This window comes from Mercurialis annua, linkage group LG4, assembly GCF_937616625.2.
Source record: "Mercurialis annua linkage group LG4, ddMerAnnu1.2, whole genome shotgun sequence".
NCBI lineage: Eukaryota > Viridiplantae > Streptophyta > Magnoliopsida > Malpighiales > Euphorbiaceae > Mercurialis > Mercurialis annua.
The window spans coordinates 12737431-12749246 of record NC_065573.1 but is presented as its reverse complement, the minus strand read 5'-3'; the positions used below and the strand labels follow the sequence as shown (position 1 = coordinate 12749246).

Below are 11816 nucleotides of genomic sequence, written 5' to 3'. Positions count from 1 at the left end.
TGTTTTAAGTCGTTCTACCATATTCACGGCGAGCAGCTGACTCGTAATTGTGTCCACTGCTGGATGAATTCTCCCTATCGCTGCAAGGAGTTTCCATTCATCTCTCTAGGGTTTTGTTTCGGGTTGAAAATGTTTAAGGATCTCCCATACTCGATTAAGAATTGGAAAAATAAGTTTTTCCTTATTTCGCATCCAACCTGCTCCTTTAGTCCTGTTGCCTAGCGTTCTCACATTAATCCCCATGATCCCTTAGAGGTTTCGACGGAAGAACATGATCTCATGGAGCGGATTGGGATTACTTATGCTGAAGGGTCCCTGACTTACGCTGATTTTATCAGTGACTATTTATGGAGACACGCTGCTCCCCCGGCTGATCCTCTTCCGGCCGTTTCTCTTCCAGCCGCTTCTCTTTCGGTCGCTTCTCTTCGGGCCGCTACTCCTACTATGGGTGAGTTATACTCCTTTTGTTTGTTTTTCTTTTATTTGTCGGCTTTTTTTTATTTTCTCTGTATTTTTTTGTGTTTCGGCAGACCGCTCTCCTAATGGGTCTACCGCTCCTTCGACTAAGTCTATCGCTGTTCCTCGAAAGCGTTTGCAGAGTAACGATTCGGATCTTCCTCTAAGGAAGAAGTCTGAGATATTGTCCCTCCTTCTTCTCCTTTATTGTTGGTGGGGTTTCTCGTTCAGCTTCCTCTAGTGGTTCGCCCGCAGTTATGAACTCCCCGTCTCCTTGCACTAGGACTGCTCCGACCCTTTTGGCATCCGCTCCTCTTTCTTCGAATGGGGATCGTACTCCCGCTTTGGATCCTTCGGCTGCCTCTACTGCTTTGTCTCCTTCGGCTGGTGAAGATGAAGAGGAGGTGATTGTTGTTCCTGATAATGTCATTCACCAGGGTTTTCATCTGATATTCCCCTTTGGTAGTAATCGCCATGACTTAAGTGTCCTTCGCCAGATCCGTGACTTTATTGGGATGATGGAACCTCCTTCCCTTTATCATCGTCTGGAGGACAACGATTTGCATGACTCAATTTGCCAAGGGTTTTTGTAATGCTGTTGATGGGGTGCGTGTTGCCCAGCAGCGTTATATTGCCAAAGAGTGCGAACTGGCAGTGGAGCAGGCGGACCTTAGGTTCACCATTTTGCAGGCGAAGGAGGCCTTGATTGAACAAGACCTTTTACGGAAGGAGAACGTCGATCTTCGTGTTGAGGTTAGTCGAGTTAAGGCCGATCATGCTGCGGCGGAGGAGGGCTTGGAGGTTTCTGCTTTCCTTCTTTCTCGGTTGTTGAGGTTACATCGGAGAGCTATCCGTGAGAAGTACATGACTCTGCATCCTGGTGGGGATACTTCTTTCCTAGCCGTTGATGCTAGTTTGTTGAAGGAGGAAGCTCAGCGCTTACTGGCGGATCACAAACAGGCTGTGGCTGCCCCACCTCCTGTTTGTTTACCTTCTTCTACTCTTCCAGCCGCTTCGATTCCTATCATCCATCCTAACCTTTCTCCATTGTCTCTGGGTTTTCCCTCTCCTTTTGCTTCGCAATCTTTGGCGATGCCGGATCCTAGCATGCCGTTCTTATCCGAGGGTTTTGGGTTTTTAAGTACACCCAACGGGGGGGTGACTTTTGTAGTAGTTGCTTTTTGTAACCTTGTTATCCTGTAGGCCTTCGCTATAACTTTGCTATGTAATGACATTAGGTTTTGCATTTCTTTTATCTGCTTTTTGATGTTTATGCCTTTTGTTTGCATTTTCCTGTATGATTGTTTTAAATTGAATGTTCTCGTCGGTGGTCGCTTGTCTTGTTGTGTTTGATGTTTCCGTTGTTGTTGTTTATATATATTATTATTATTATTATTATTATTGCTTTTGAGGAATGTTCCTCAAACGTTTGGCTGTTGCCTTTTGGCAGATGCCTCCAAAATATTTCTCGCTCTTTTTCTTTAAGAAATGTTTCTCAATCGAAGTGGTCGTTGTCATTTGGGAATTATTTCCCTATGTTGTTGTTGTTGTTTTTTTTTTCATTTTTTGTAGCTTCTGATCAATATTTTTTGTAATTTACTCATGGTACAATTTTAGGTGTTCTATATTCCAAAATTTAGGTACTTCTTGTCCTTCCATTGTTTCCAAGCGATATGCTCCTCTTGCGGTTGTATTGATTACTCGATATGGTCCCTCCCACTTGCTTTCCAGCTCGCCTACACCGGCGTTGCCTTTTCCTATTGTAGCATCCCTTAAGACCAGGTCTCCTACTTTAAAGTCTCTTGTTTGTACCCAGGGACGAAGCCAGGATTTATTTTTGGATGGGTAAAAAATGAAAAAAATAGATAGTTGGAGGGGCATAAACGTTTAAAGAAAAATTTAAAGGGTCAAAAAAACTAAAAAAACAAAAAAGTGTAAGGATAAAAAAGTAGAAATTAAAAATTTGGGAGGGCTAATGCCACTACTAACCCCCCCTTGGCTCCGTCCATGTTTGTACCCTTTTGTTGTGGTAGCTGGCTGCTTAACTTCGATAAGCTTCTGCCCGGATGTTTGCCGCATGTCTCCTTTCTTCCAAGTGGTCCATCGATAGTCTCAGGTCTTCTTCGTTTGTTGCCTCGTTGTAGTGCTTTGTTCTAATTATGGGCATTTTAATTTCTACTGGGATGACCGCCTCTAATCCGTATGTTAGGCGGAATGGTGTTTTTCCCGTTTCCTTTTTTGGTGTCGTTCTATATACCCAAACTACACTGTTCAGCTTTTCCGCCCAGTTGCCTTTTGCTTCGTCTAATCTCTTCTTCAATCCTTTGCAGATTGTTCTGTTTGTGACTTCTGTCATTCTGTTAGTCTAAGAGTGTGCCACTGATGTGAATTACAGATTTATACGTAGATTTTCAAAGCCCCTGAAAGTGGCGCTGTCGAATTGCTTCCCGTTGCCCGTTACTAGCGTATTTGGTATGCCGAATCGGCACACCACTTCTCTAATAAAAAGATAGCTAAAATATCAATGGGCATCAATACTCAAATATTAGCTTACCTGCGGTGGAGCTGATGATGGAAACACGTTTTAGACCAACTATAATAACAGACCAAGTTCTATGAGGGTTCGGCTAACAAATCCTACCTCATGACTCGCCCTGAAGTAGATCGGCAATATGTATCAACACGGTCAAATTTTAAGAGATTCGCCTGTCTAAGAGTATACTCGTAAGGATCTCGCCCAAACGAGATATTGACTGAATCCTCATATGAGTCAGTCAAAGCTCAAAAGACCGACCTCTGGCATTATAATCTTGTTAAGAGGTTGAGCTCCAAGTCAAATAGAATATGATAATCATGGAAAAAATCTAGAAGATATTCTCTTCTAGATCTATCAGAGATATTCTTTTAAAATAAGAGTAAAGATCAAAATAGAAATACATTTATATTTAGGACTGCTCCTTAGATAAGAAAAGAGAGAAGTTCGATCTATAAAGAAAGAATCCCTAACCTACTTCGAAACTCATTCTTCAAAGGAAGCCCTTTTCTTATAAAACTCAATCAGGTTAGATCTCACTACTATAAAAGGAGTTGAGGAATACCTTTACACACACTTTTTCAATTTAAGCCTAAACTGACTTAATCTTCGGAGAGCCAATCAAACCACCACTATCTAATTAGTTATTTATTTTGTTTTGCAAGTCATGACCTTCAAGTGGAATCCACATTCTATTTGCTCTGATTAAGTGAGTATGTGCTCCAAAAGAATTGGAAAAAACAGTATGTTCTAACAAATAAGAAGAAAGTTTGAGGAGGAAATGGGAAAAAGGACAGAAATGGAACAAAAAGAGTGCATATGGAGTAATAATTGGAGAAAGAGTATCTCACGTGGCCAACTCGAAGTTTGTCCGCGTCAAACCTATGCATTTCTTCAACCACCTTTTAGTTGTTATAAATAATTATAAACCCCACCCCCAAACACACCACACCTCATTAACTAATTACAACTATTTCTTCATTTCTCTGTCCCATCATCCACCACCGCCTGCAAATGGAGCCTCGCCGGAGCAGCGGCGGAAAATTAAAAATGGTGGAGGATGATGGGATCCTGAAGCCACCCTCTGATCCATCCTTACCTCTCCCTCTTTACCTAACCAATGCTCTTTGTTTCACTCTCTTTTTTTGGGTTGTTTATTTCCTACTGGGCCGTTGGCGTGAGAAAATTCGCACTTCCACCCCTCTCCACGTCGTCACTCTCTCTGAAATCGCCGCTATCTTGGGCTTCCTGGCTTCCTTTGTCTACCTTCTTGGCTTTTTCGGGTTTGACTTTGTTCAGTCTTTGATCTTACGCCCCCCCACTGATGATGTCTGGGAGGAAGACGAAGATGCTCTGCTTAAATTGCCCTGCGCCCAACCTCTCGATTCTCGCAAATTGCCTTGCGCCCAAGCTCTCGATTGTGCGCTTGATTCTCACAAATTGCCCTGTGCCCAACCTCTCGACTCCTCAAATGAAGAGATCATCAAATCTGTGGTTGCCGGAACAATTCCCTCCTACTCGCTCGAGTCTAAATTGGGCGATTGCCAGCGTGCTGCGGCCATCAGGCGTGAGGCCTTGCAGAGGGTGACCGGTAACTCACTGTCGGGGCTGCCGCTGGAGGGCTTCAATTACGATTCCATTTTGGGGCAGTGCTGCGAGATGCCGATTGGGTATGTTCAGATTCCTGTGGGAATTGCTGGACCTCTCTTGCTTGATGGCAAAGAATACTCAGTTCCCATGGCTACAACGGAGGGGTGTTTGGTGGCGAGTACCAACAGAGGCTGCAAGGCAATTCACTTGTGCGGCGGTGCAACAAGTGTGCTTCTCAAAGATGGCATGACGCGAGCCCCTGTCGTCAGGTTCGCCACTGCCAAAAGAGCTGCCCAATTGAAGCTCTACTTGGAGGATGCTGCTAATTTTGAGGTTGTTTCATCTGCTTTCAATAAGTCTAGCAGATTCGGTAGGCTTCAATCCATCAAATGCGCGATCGCAGGCAAGAATCTTTATCTGAGGTTTACCTGCAGCACTGGTGATGCTATGGGCATGAATATGGTCTCTAAAGGTGTCCAGAATGTCTTGGATTTTCTGCAAACTGATTTCCCCGACATGGATGTTATTGGCATCTCCGGTATGTACTCGCCTCTTCTGCTGCGCTTTCGTTTTTGATTTCCGTCTTCTGATTGTTGAAATTCAACTACAGGTAACTTCTGTTCGGACAAGAAGCCAGCTGCTGTCAATTGGATTGAAGGAAGGGGGAAGTCGGTAGTCTGCGAGGCCATTATCACTGCCGATGTGGTCAAGAAGGTGCTCAAGACAAACGTCGCGGCCTTGGTGGAGCTTAATATGCTCAAGAACCTCACTGGCTCTGCCATGGCAGGAGCTCTAGGTGGGTTCAATGCTCATGCCAGTAACATAGTCTCTGCTATATTCATAGCCACTGGCCAAGATCCTGCTCAAAATGTTGAGAGCTCTCACTGTATTACCATGATGGAAGCTGTTAATGATGGAAAGGATCTTCATGTCTCTGTCACTATGCCTTCTATTGAGGTATTATTGGATTCATTCTATTTTTTGTCTTACCTTGTTTTATTCTAATACAAACACAAGTTGGTAAGCTTTACTTGTTTAGGTCTAATGATTTAATAGTCTCTATATTTGGTGTCAAAAGGACCGTGTTATCAATTTGGGTGTTTCTGCGTAGGAGTAGTTTTTCATTTCCGTGATCGGTAGGCAGTTACTAGTAAACTATTAGGGTTGCAAGATAATCATATTCAACTTGGTGATGTTACATAAGCCACGGAATCGTGTGTGTATTGCCACTTTGTAGACAGCTGAATATTTTGTTTTGAAATATGAAAGGTGGGTACTGTGGGAGGAGGAACGCAGCTTGCATCACAGTCGGCATGCTTGAACCTGCTTGGAGTGAAGGGCGCTAGCAAAGACACGCCAGGAGCCAATGCAAGGCGTTTGGCCTCCGTAGTTGCAGGCTCGGTTCTTGCTGGAGAGCTCTCCCTAATGTCTGCACTTGCCGCCGGACAACTTGTTAATAGCCACATGAAGTACAATAGAGCACCAACCAAAACCTGATGTGATCTCTCCTAAGAAGAAACAATACCCTTTTTGTTATTTTGTGATTTCTTTCATTATACCTTTTCTTCAGTCAGATACCTGTATCAATTGTTCTACAAACTAGTTGTGTAAAGTTACTTGAAAATATTTAATTATACTTTTCTGCAATAATCACTTCTCATTTGCTGCTTTTTTTAGTCAATACGGAGATTTTATGTAGTACAAGTAAATGGAACATTTTCACACGAATTTCTGTGTTAAAAATGAAATTTTGTGCTTCCGTTACTTGGAATGTAGGCCATGTTTGGTTCATGGAATGGAATAGCATGGAATAGAAGAATGGAATAGCCATTTTTTAATTTTTGAGAGGACTGCTTATTTCATAAAATCATGAAATAACAATTTTATGGAATACCTATTCCATAAATCAAAGCAAATAATTATTATTTTATATGAAAAAGCTATTCCATTCCGCTATCTATTGCATGAACCAAACATGACCTTAATTGTAATGTAAGTGCTACTTAGCCAACCATGCTATGAATCAAAGTTTGGCATACACCTAACTTTAGAGACAGTAGGTTAGGCGACTCACAGTTGCAGAGACTAGGAAATCATAAATGCCACAAATAGTTTAGAAAGTTGAGAAATCAATATTTAAGATATATTTTGCTCGTCAACCCCTGATAGAAGTTATATTTCGATTGCATATAATTTTTCCAAATTTTAATTAGGCCTAATCACTCAAAAAACCCTCACCTTTAATTTTTTTTTCAATTCCACTCCGACGTTGAAAATTTGTCAATTTTACCCACTTTTGAATTTTCCGTTTTCAATTGTACCCCAATTTTTTAATTTTTGTTAATTTTTTAACTTAAATGATGAAATCATTCAATTAACTAAGTTTAAACATGAAATTAAATTCTTTTTTATTCAAAAAAGTACAAATAAGTCCTTTATTTTTAAAAACTAACTAAAACCCATAATCATATTAACACTAACTTAAATTCTTAAATAATTTAACTAAATTTAAATAAATTTTAAAAACGTACAATTAGTATATGTTAGACATGGAGAATGTTTTAAACAAATTTCCAAACTAAAAAAACGTTAATTTAATTTTTCAGGGTACAATTGAAACACAAAAATGCAAAATAGGGTAAAATTGACAAATTTTCAACGTCAGGGTATGATTGAAAAGGGGCTAAAAGGTCGAGATTTTTTAAGACATTAGACCTTTTAATTATGACTTGTATTAGTATATTTTTAAAATCTAAAATTTAAACTCTTAATTTGTATCAGCTAATGCCAATTGAAGGTGTTCTTAAGAATCGAACTCACGCCTAATAGATTTTTGCTTACCGCCGCTTATAGCATTTGAGCTATAATTCTTTTGGATGAAGGTGTTCTTTGTTAAAATTAGTTAAGAATTACTGTTTTGATCTTATGAACCAAGTTGATGGTAAACTGATCATTTGTTAATTTTTTTTTCTCTTAAATAATGCAAGTTAATTGAATGCTTATTTCAACAAAAAAAATTGAATTCTTATATGGTATGCCTTTAATTTGTTTATTTTATTTAAAAAAAAATATTGATTTTTAATATTTACATTAGACATATCTCTTTGATTCTTATTGAAGTGAAAGATTGCAAAGTAGTAACTTCAAGGATCGAGCGGTTTAATGGTTTCAATCGGAAAGAAAAAAAAATCCCGCTACTCACTAGTTGAGGGTCTTGAACTAAAAATACTGGAGGCAACGTCTACTCAGATCAAATATTTTATTTCTTTTTCTTGTTTGATTATTTTGCTTGGATTTTTTTAGTTTTATTTTTCCTTATTTGTTTGTTAGAGTCTTGAAAGTCGATTTGGTGGTTGTATAAAATTTTCATTTTGTATTTCAATCTCTTCAATAAATCTATTTTTGAAAAAAAAAATCAAAGAATTAGTATGAAACTGTTGAAATAATTGATATTTTTTTAAGTACTAATAACAATTTAAATCTCAAATTAGAACATAACTTACAATTAATTCTCAAACTAAAATATGGTTCAAATTTATTTATGCCTTTTTTTATTTTAATATATCAAGAGAATACAAGATACATACATATAAAAATATTGTTTCTGAAATCAAATAAATACTATTAAAAAAGTGTAACTTGTATGTATTTCTGTGAATTACATTTACTTTATAATTTTATAAATGTAAAGTTACATATTTTATTGTAAATATCACAAAATTTAACATATCTTCATAAATATGTATCACCTGTATTCTTTATTATGTTCAGAAAATCCTACATCCGCACGTACGAGATTGTGTTGAAATAATGTAAGTGGTGTGGGTTGTTAAAATGTCAATGTTTAATGTCAATGTTTGAGCAAGTTGACTTGATCACCGCAATTTTATTGATGATAGGGACGGCCAAAATAAAATAGTGTTCATTTAATCAACGGTTTTTTTCTTTCTAAGAAAAGAGTATGATATCTTTTAAAATATCTAATATCTTAAAAACAAATTCCGACATTTTGAACTTTTTTTTAATTTTATCCTTATGTATAAAACTGATCAATTTTTTCAATTATACTCCAATTTTTTAATTTTTATCAATTTTTTTACTTAAATAATGAAATCATTCAATTAACTAAATATAAAGATAAAATTAAATTCATTTTAATTCAAAAAAGTATAAATAAATTCTTTGTTTTTAAAATCCATAATCAAATTAAAATTAATTTAAATTCTTATTTAACTAAATCTAAATAAATATTTAAGCACATACAATTAATATATGCTAGATACGAAGAATGTTCTTGAATTTTTTTCCAAATAAAAAAGACGTCAATTTGATATTTTAGGGTACAATTGAAACACAAAAAATACGAAATAGTATAAAATTGACCAGTTTTTAACATCAGGATAGGATCGAAAAAGAATAAAAAGTCGAATTTTTTTCCAGACATTATAGTTTTAAAATCATTTATGCTCACAAGTAATTAATTTAAAATTTGATTTTTTAAAAAGAATTTTTTAAGACTATAAAGTAATTAAAACGGTTTGTTTTAATCCCTAAACTTTTACTTCAATTACTTTTCAGTTATTAATTAATTAAGTATCATTCGTTAGTTCAAATTAAAATAAAATAATTCATAAGTCCCGAACGAATAATTTTGGTGTCAATATTCGCGAAATAATTTGACGAAGCTACCGTCAAAGTTTCATGAAATGTGGACATAGTAATTTTAGTTAAGCGGGACTGATTTTGACCTAATAAATCTTGTGAGATTTATTAAAAATAAAATATAAGCCGGATGTGAATAAAAATTATATTTTTATTCGTTTTATATTTTATTGAATTTTTGAATAAAGTTTCGCAAAATTTGAAATTAGTCTTCGTTGGAGCTACGGACGACTAATTAAGAAGTTGTGTTAAAGTGCATGATTGAGCTAGTATCAAATGGCATTTTAATCATTTCTATTTATATGTTGAGATGAGAGGGATTTGAGGAAAGTCTAGTAAGCGTAGTGGCACGTCTCCCGATTTTGTGGAGTTTCTCTCTCCTATTCTAGGTTCTCCTAGGGTTAGGGTTTCTCTTCGTCTTTGAAGTCTTTTCTCGGATTTCTCGAGCCTTTTACGTCAGGATTATTCGATTCAGCTAGTTTCTCGATACATAGAGGGCTGCCTGGTGTTCTCAGTGATGGATGATAGTATAGTGCGGGCGTGTGCCCAGCTAAAGTTGACAGACGACGAACAATTAGCGATCAACCTCGAAGATGTTGTTGACGAGGTTATTGAGGAAAAGTCCGAATTATGTGTGGTGGGAAAACTTCTTACCAAGAAACCATACAATCTTAACCATATGAGGAATGCTCTTGCAAGCGCTTGGCGTTTGGCAAGGGGTTTCAATCTCAAAGATGTCGGAGATAATCTTTTCGTTTGCGAATTTTTCTCGAAGGTGGATAAGAGTCGGATTCTGAAGGAGGGGCCTTGGCATTTTGACAAACAAATAATCTTGTTTGAATCGCTCAATGGCAATATGCAGCCAAACAATATGCTACTGACTGGATGCCCAGTTTGGGTTCGAATTTACGACCTTCCTCTTAACTGTAGAGGAAAGGCAGCGGTGAGTAAAATTGGTGGAAGGATTGGCAGAATACTGGAATGGGATGATGAGGAAGGGGTGGTGTGGAACAGATACAGTCGTATTCGAGTGGTGATTGACACCTCAAAACCTTTGATGCGTGGAATGAAAGTCATTAATTCTTTGGGAGAGCACTCGTGGATTGGTTTTAAATACGAACGGATACAGAATTACTGCTATTGGTGTGGGATGCTAGATCATTTAGAAGTGGAATGTGAAACCAAACCTGAACAGACGGAGGTGTCGGAATGGCCATATGGGCCGGTTTTACGAGCAACGCCTCGCAAGCGTAGAATGATGGGATGCAGGTCGATGCCGAATGGGAGTAGTATGAACCATGAGGGACAATCAAGCGATGCGATGTCGAAGTCTCAGAATACAGGGTCAGTTAGGCGATCATTATATATGGAAGGAGAAGATGATAACGAGGTGGGTGTTGTAAATGATGAGGAACGGCAGAAAGGTGGAACAGAAAATGCGCATGTTACTGTCTCTACCCCTGAAATCAATGCAATTGAAGTTGTAGATGCTAATTTGGAAGGACTGGTGGAAGTCAATGTTAACCAAGGGGATTTGGATTTGGTAGAGGGCAGATTGCATACTTCAGGTAGTAGCCGTCAGGACAAACATACAGGAAGCAATGGAAAAAAGAAGACATGGACCCGCAGCAAGTTGACAAGAAAGGGTGTGAGGGATAGTAATGGAGGAGGCAGCAAGGTGATTCCCACCAAACGGTTTCACCATGCTAGTCAAGAGGAACAGGATTCGATCAATCTTTTCTCAAAGAAGATTAGAGATGGATTGTCGGATAAGTTTGGAGGTATTGAGATATCGGCGGAGACTGCTAAGCAGTCTCGCCGGACGCAATGAAAATCCTAAGTTGGAACCTCCAAGGATTGGGGAATCCTTGGACGGTACGGGCGCTTAAATTTGTTATTCAAATAAATTCCCCTGATGTTTTCTTTTTAATGGAAACAAAACTTACCCGTGGTGAGTTTAATGCGATCTGTAGAGGATTTGGTTCTTATAATTCTTTTATCATTGACTCTAATGGTAGGAGAGGAGGTATGGCGTTGTTTTGGAATCATAATATTAATGTTACTATGGAGGACTTTTCTGATAACCATTGTGCGTTTTGGGTCACTGATCCAAGTCAGGATGGGAAGTGGAAGGGAGTAGGGGTTTACGGTTGGCCGGAGGGAAACAATAAACAAAGAACGTGTGAGCTGCTGAGGAAAGTGTGTGACGATAAAACATGCCCAACGGTGATGTTTGGGGACTTTAATATGTTTTTGTATAATAATGAAAAGCAAGGAGGTCGGATCAGAGAGCAGAGGGAGTTGATGAATTTTCGTGCGGCTATTAGTGACTGTGAGGTTTCAGACTTGGGATTTGAGGGACATGCGTTTACGTGGTCTAATAGAAGAATGGGCGATCAACTTGTCCAGGCCAGGTTAGACAGGTTCTTTGCAAACTCGAAATGGCAAGATATTTATACCGACTGGCAAGTTTCTCATTTGACCAGGCATCAATCGGATCATTGCCCGGTTCTTTTGGTTACAAAATCTGTTTCTCTTAAGAAGGGTGTCAAGCCGTTCCGTTTCGAGCAAGTTT

At 38.4% G+C, this 11816-nt stretch overlaps 2 protein-coding genes across 2 annotated transcripts; both read left to right on the top strand.

Annotated features, from left to right (window-relative positions):
* The first annotated feature begins 3921 nt into the window (after positions 1-3921).
* Positions 3922-6229, top strand: LOC126677268 (3-hydroxy-3-methylglutaryl-coenzyme A reductase 2-like). Its single transcript, XM_050371814.2, has 3 exons — positions 3922-5117; positions 5190-5536; positions 5849-6229. Exons 1-3 carry the CDS (start codon positions 4004-4006, stop codon positions 6074-6076), a joined length of 1689 nt encoding a protein of 562 aa, XP_050227771.1. The 5' UTR covers positions 3922-4003; the 3' UTR covers positions 6077-6229.
* A 3529-nt stretch (positions 6230-9758) lies between these two features.
* LOC126678284 (uncharacterized) lies at positions 9759-11072 on the top strand. The gene has a single exon (XM_050373185.1). It carries the CDS (start codon positions 9759-9761, stop codon positions 11070-11072), a length of 1314 nt encoding a protein of 437 aa, XP_050229142.1.
* The last annotated feature ends 744 nt before the right edge of the window (positions 11073-11816 follow it).

Bases quoted from the DNA above. Each gene is read 5' to 3' on its own strand.
- LOC126677268 (XM_050371814.2), top strand. From the start codon at position 4,004: ATGGAGCCTCGCCGGAGCAGCGGCGGAAAATTAAAAATGGTGGAGGAT. The intron at 5,118-5,189 runs GTATGTACTCGC...ATTCAACTACAG, and splicing joins GGATGTTATTGGCATCTCCG to GTAACTTCTGTTCGGACAAG. The intron at 5,537-5,848 runs GTATTATTGGAT...GAAATATGAAAG, and splicing joins TCACTATGCCTTCTATTGAG to GTGGGTACTGTGGGAGGAGG.
- LOC126678284 (XM_050373185.1), top strand. From the start codon at position 9,759: ATGGATGATAGTATAGTGCGGGCGTGTGCCCAGCTAAAGTTGACAGAC.